At 34.4% G+C, this 5,997-nt stretch overlaps 1 protein-coding gene across 1 annotated transcript; it reads left to right on the top strand.

The window, feature by feature from the left end:
* Positions 1–377: 377 nt before the first annotated feature.
* Positions 378–5,930, top strand: LOC104402321 (E3 ubiquitin-protein ligase NEDD4-like; the record flags this gene model as incomplete). The annotated part of the gene is made up of 8 exons (XM_010010168.1): positions 378–618; positions 1,411–1,488; positions 1,727–1,781; positions 1,866–1,924; positions 2,830–2,895; positions 4,816–5,045; positions 5,639–5,760; positions 5,860–5,930. Coding segments are annotated over exons 1-8 (843 nt in total), but the record flags the coding sequence as incomplete, so codon positions are not given.
* Positions 5,931–5,997: the final 67 nt, after the last annotated feature.

Below are 5,997 nucleotides of genomic sequence, written 5' to 3'. Positions count from 1 at the left end.
TAATCTATAAATTTATTATTAATATTAATGTTGAATCGATTGATTAATTTATTAATCGTTTGACCATTTAAACATTTCGCATAATAGAAGTAAAGTAGAGATCTCTCTGAAATGCAAAAGGGCGTAAACTGGTAAAGCACTACATAAAATATGTGAGAGAATGCAGCAAGAGTTACAAACAGTAATATTTATGGCAAGTCAGTCTTATGAATGTACCATGAAGGACTTATTTTAACCTTTGTACCATAACCAGCGATTGCTAGTCAATGTTGTTGATATTAGACTAAAATCTGTGTAGTGTCTGACACTTACTTTGTGAAACTTCTTTCATGAATCAAAACACAGGTTAACAGAAAAAATACATTGCTCTACAAGGCTTTGATTTGATACTTTTTTTGTGATTTACCATAGACTGCTGCAGAAACAGGTCAGTTGTCAGCTACACAAAGCATTTCTATGGGAAGACAATCACAAGCAACATCAAGTGATTCATCACAACAGTCTTCTCAGCAGCAGCCTGAAATGGAGCAAGGATTTCTCCCTAAAGGCTGGGAAGTTCGACATGCACCTAATGGGAGACCATTCTTTATTGACCACAATACCAAAACTACAACATGGGTAATGGAAAACTGCTCTCATAGACTGAAATTCCAGTTCCTTTCAAGTCAAAGCTTTGCTGCTTTCAGCAAGCTTGTGTAGATTTCTTTAATGCCAAGATAGCTGTGTCACGTCCCTTAAGGAACATATGTAAAAGAAAAATGTGAAGTCATTTTCATTATCTGTCATGAGTAGAACATTACGAATTTTACAAACTCTATTGGTACTTGAAAGTTTAGCTTGGAAGGAGGAAAATACTGATGTGTGTAGGCATTTGTTTTGCAGACATAAAACATCTTCTACATGACGCTTTTGTCAACTATAAAATAATGCTAACTTATATGTCCTGTGAACAGCAATCAGTTTTGTGAACTTACCTTCTACAGGAAATCCATTCCCTTGAATTGTCACATGGTTCAGTGCACAGTGCAGATTTCTGTGAAAAGCAGGCCTCATCCAGTATGGATGGGGGAGTTGTACAGCTACAGTTCCACAGAGTGGCACTGCGCACCACTAGGCACTGCTTGTGGACTTCAGCATTTACAGAGTACGTCTGTATTGCTGTCAGTGAATGAGAAACAGAGAAATGCATTGAACTGATTCAAAATGAATATTCATTTCTTTAGGATTGTGGAAAGACCTCATTTTACACAAACACCTTTCCCCTACCTACAGAATATATAGGCTACAGAATATGCAACAACTATCTAGATGGTACTAGGCATATTCTTTACACAATCATTAATAAAGATGAAGTTTTTAAAAGCAAAAGAACAAAAGGATTTTAACATGCTGCTTGTTTTGTTTTCAAAGGAAGATCCAAGACTGAAAATTTCTGCTCATCCAAGGAGAAAGACTTCCCTAGATCCAGTAGATCTGGGCCCATTACCAGTGAGTAAACAATTTTAAACTTTTTTTGCAGATATAACAATTTAACTACTTAGGTTAGTCCTATCGAAACTTGCACATGAGAAGATGCAGCCTGCTTTTTTATACAAAAAGTACTCTATTTGGAATTCCTGTGCTGAGGGTAGATGGAAAGGAGGAATGCCTCCAACTGCAGATCATGCTGAGTTCTATGCAAACTGTACAGTCAGAAATTTGTAATAAAAGTGTGTCCTTCTTACAGCCAGGGTGGGAAGAAAGAACTCACACAGATGGAAGAATATTCTTCATAAACCACAGTATGTACTATGTAGTGTTCGCCCACTCATTTTAAATCTGAACATTAGCTAAATTAGTAGAACTAATTAAGAAATGTCTTGCAGATACAAAGAAAACACAGTGGGAGGATCCTCGACTGCAGAACGTGGCAATAACTGGACCAGTAAGCTTTCGTTATGTGGCTTTATGTATTTTCCAAGAATATTGTTAATAGAATTCAAACAAACTTGTCATTTATCTGGTATTTAGTCTAGAAGATGAAACTTCCAGGGTGTTTGAACAAGGCATTTTAATTTCTTGATTTCAGGAGTGTTTAGAAAGCTTTTGGTGGAAATGTTTTTTAAAATGCCAGAAAGAAAAATCAGTTTTCACAGTAGTTGGAAAGTTGGGGGGGGGGGCAGGGATTGAAGCAGATAAGAAATCTTATTTTTTATCTGCAGTGTCCAAAATAAATAAATTTTAAAAAGAAAAGAAAAAAGAAAAAAATCTTTGAAAGGAATTAAATTAATTTCCAACTGAAAAATAATTATCTGGCCTTGATACTTAATCTGAAGTGCAAAATTACCAGGACTAATTGCAAAGACGGTACACATTATAATTATAGATGGGTTTTAGTGTTCAGCTGATATCTGTGTTTATTAATAGCCCACATATGTAAACAACCTTCTCTGTCCATGGAAAATAGAGGTGATTGTAGCCAGGTCTGTCATGATACAGCAGGGAAAGACTATGCGTTATGTAAGTCACTGAAAGCATTTTGGTCACTTTCATCTGAGTCAGTCAGTGATCTTATTTGCATCACCTAATAGTACAGTACAGGATAAATTCTATGGAACTGATCAGAACAAATGATCTGAACAAAGAAGTACTTTTCATTCCAGATGTTTTGAACTATCTGTATTTATAAACTGAAATCTCCCCTCATACTTAGTAAAACATATATTCCTGTTTTCTCAGAACTTAAATGCATTGTCTGTTTTTCACAAATATAGAGTAGTTTCTATTACATCAATTGTTAAGAGTTATCTCAAGCACTTTTTTTTTCTTTTTCTTTTTTTCTTCCCAAAGGCTGTGCCTTACTCCAGGGACTATAAGCGGAAGTATGAGTTCTTCAGAAAGAAATTGAAGAAACAGGTTAGTAATCAGTAGGAATCCAGTAGAAGGTTAAGAAACTTACAGCCCTAAACAAAGGAAAGGTTAGGTTACAGTGAAAAGAAATTGAATGTTGTAACCTGCTTATGGCAGGTAAGTTTACTGTCAGATCACAAATACATTTGTGAAGCAGTGATTTGGAATAAGTAATGTTTATTTGAACAATAGAGTTTGTGGCTTTATACAGTGATGAGACTGAAAGTGATCTAATCGAGAAAGTAGAAATTCTAAAAGGTTAAAATAACTCATGAACTTGGAAGTAGGCTGGCAACAGGAAAGTTTGGAAATCCCTGATCTAGCATGTTAGTTTCTGGAACTCAGCACATGGAAATAAAAGTTCTCAGAATAGATTTTAGGCTGTCCAGATAGAAATATGTACTGTCATCTTGATCAGGCTAGATGACTGCAGTAAATTCTTACAGCTTTAAAATCTTAAATTTATGAATCTCATTTGCAAGTTCTAGTTTGAAGTGGCAGTGCCAGGTATATTTATAACACGTAGCATAAAAGACTGTAAATAGCATCTGGATATTCAGATAACAATGACTCTCTGCAGAACTGCAGTCGAATTTGGTATCCTTGGGAGATATTTTGTATATATAAATATAGCCTTTGAGTTTAGACCCATAGTTCACCTTTTACCTACCAAGTCTGTCTCTATCCTGTCTCTGTGTTTTGAACTGACATGTAAATTGCATGCAATTATATGCACCTCACTTTTTGTGTTCCTAGTCAAACAAGCTTGGCATTCATTCAAATGTCATTATCCTAATCTGAGAAGTGATAGACATCTTAGCCACACAGTGTAATTGTAGTCATTAAAGAACTAAATACACACATAGATTTTAAAGCATAGGTTACTATTGCCTTTTAAGCATTCACAAATACCTAAACGACAATTAGGGCTAGGGACTGATTTATATTGAGATTTAATTATGGAATGCTATTTTAGTCAGCCAAGTTTGGTTTTATTATTCCCTGTAAATAGACATATGATACTGTAAAATATTTTGCAACAAATAATGTGCTCCCCCACCCCAAGCAATTATTCTTTGTTTATAGTTTGGATCAAGCTGTTGTTGGATATAAATAGGCATTACATTTAAATGCAGCATTCTAGGTGGGGTTTTTTGTAATTTTAAGGGAGATTATTTAAGGAGTATAAGAAAACAAAAAGGAAGTATATCCTAACGTGTGCTCTTCAGAGTGATTTATTAAGTACTTCTGCATTCAAAAATTCATTATTTCTACTCAGTGTGTTCTTTGAAACTTGAAATATATTGAGTTTCATTGCATCATCCTCATCTAGTCGTAGAGCAGCACGAGTTGAGATTTCCTGTTCCCACTTTCACTGAATTTCTCAATTTTGCTTGAAGGAATTGCTGAAATAAACTGGATGAAAACAACCAAAATCAGGAAAATACTCTATTCCTATATAGTGATTTAATGATTCAACAAAGTTTTACTCCTGGCTTATAAGGGACTTACTCTGAGTGGGTTGGTTTGTTGTTGGTTTGGTTTTTTTGTTGTAGTGGGGTTTTTTTTTTTCATTTGTTTCTTTGCCTTTTCTTTTAAATCAAGCTTAAATTATGGTGACTTTTCAGTGTTAAAAAAGATTGCATGCCTTGGTGCATGCAGAACAACTGAGCATATGCTGTTACTAGTAAGAATTTATTTTAACCCTATTTTCTTGGTATGAAATAGAATTTAGTATCTGAAACTCTCCATGCATGTTGTATGGAAATAGAACCTTATGTCAATCACATCGTGTTATGTTTCCAAATCCTTTAAGTAAAGGATTTGCGTGCCATTCTTTGTCTGTTTATAGAATTTGCACACTCTGCAAGACTAGAAGATGCTGGATTTTATTCGATCTTCTCTTTGTTTTTTTTTTTTTTTTAGAGTGATATTCCAAATAGATTTGAAATGAAAATTCATCGCACAACAATCCTTGAAGATTCTTATAGAAGGATTATAGCTGTAAAGAGAGCAGATTTCCTTAAAGCAAGACTTTGGATTGAATTTGATGGTGAAAAAGGTTTAGACTATGGAGGAGTGGCCAGGGAATGGTTCTTCCTTCTCTCTAAAGAAATGTTTAATCCTTATTATGGATTGTTTGAATATTCAGCAACGTAAGTAATACAGGTCTGGAAGACATGAAAACTAGTTTAGTTAGGGAAAGTACATCAACTGTATTTCTCATGTCTACTCTAAGAATGGAATTACTCCCCTCCTCCCCCAGCTGCATAGGAGGGTTTAGTTATTTACTGCAATATTCTGCATCTAGTAGAGACAGTACCAATATTCTTGCTTTTTCAGCAATCTAACATAAGCTGTGTCATCTTTGCATAGAGAGGCATCTGCTTGCAACCATCTATCTACTACTTACAGAAGAGGCAGTATTAAATAATGCAGAGAATGTTATTCTGACTACTTTAAAAACAGTAGGGGTTAAACGTCTTCTCTTTGGTGTATCTCTAACTTACGAAGGTAGTTCACAGCGTTTCAAAACTGTTATTTATGCTGTGCCAGTAGACTCTTATATTGAATATTGTTTAGTATTAGATTAGCGATTTATTAATCCAAATATGATTATTTTTTCAACTTCATGAAAATAATATCTGATGTAAGCAGTGATGTCTTTCAGATCTTCAAATGTGGGACAGTTCCAATAGCACAACATTTTGTTTTTCTTTCTCTTCCCTGCTTCTTCCCTCAACTTCAGAGATAACTATACTCTGCAGATCAATCCAAACTCTGGACTTTGCAATGAAGATCATCTCTCTTATTTCAAGTTTATAGGTCGTGTAGCTGGAATGGCTGTTTACCATGGCAAACTTTTGGATGGTTAGTATTTATTTTATTTAATATACTATGTAGATTAATATTGTGGGTGTTTTGAATTTTAAGTTATGTACTGTTCAATTTATTTGTTCTTCTTTAAAGCCTTTTTTATTCGTCCTTTTTACAAGATGATGCTCCAAAAGCCAATAACACTTCATGATATGGAGTCTGTGGTATGTAGTTTGCTTTATCATGTATGTTACAATTAGATGTTCTTTTTTTATATATTTTTTTATATAT

The sequence above is a fragment of the Nestor notabilis genome, unplaced genomic scaffold (assembly GCF_000696875.1).
Source record: "Nestor notabilis isolate BGI_N333 unplaced genomic scaffold, ASM69687v1 Scaffold33012, whole genome shotgun sequence".
NCBI classification, from domain to species: domain Eukaryota; kingdom Metazoa; phylum Chordata; class Aves; order Psittaciformes; family Psittacidae; genus Nestor; species Nestor notabilis.
Note: the sequence above shows the minus strand (reverse complement) of the source record. Positions and strands in the feature narration are given on the sequence as shown.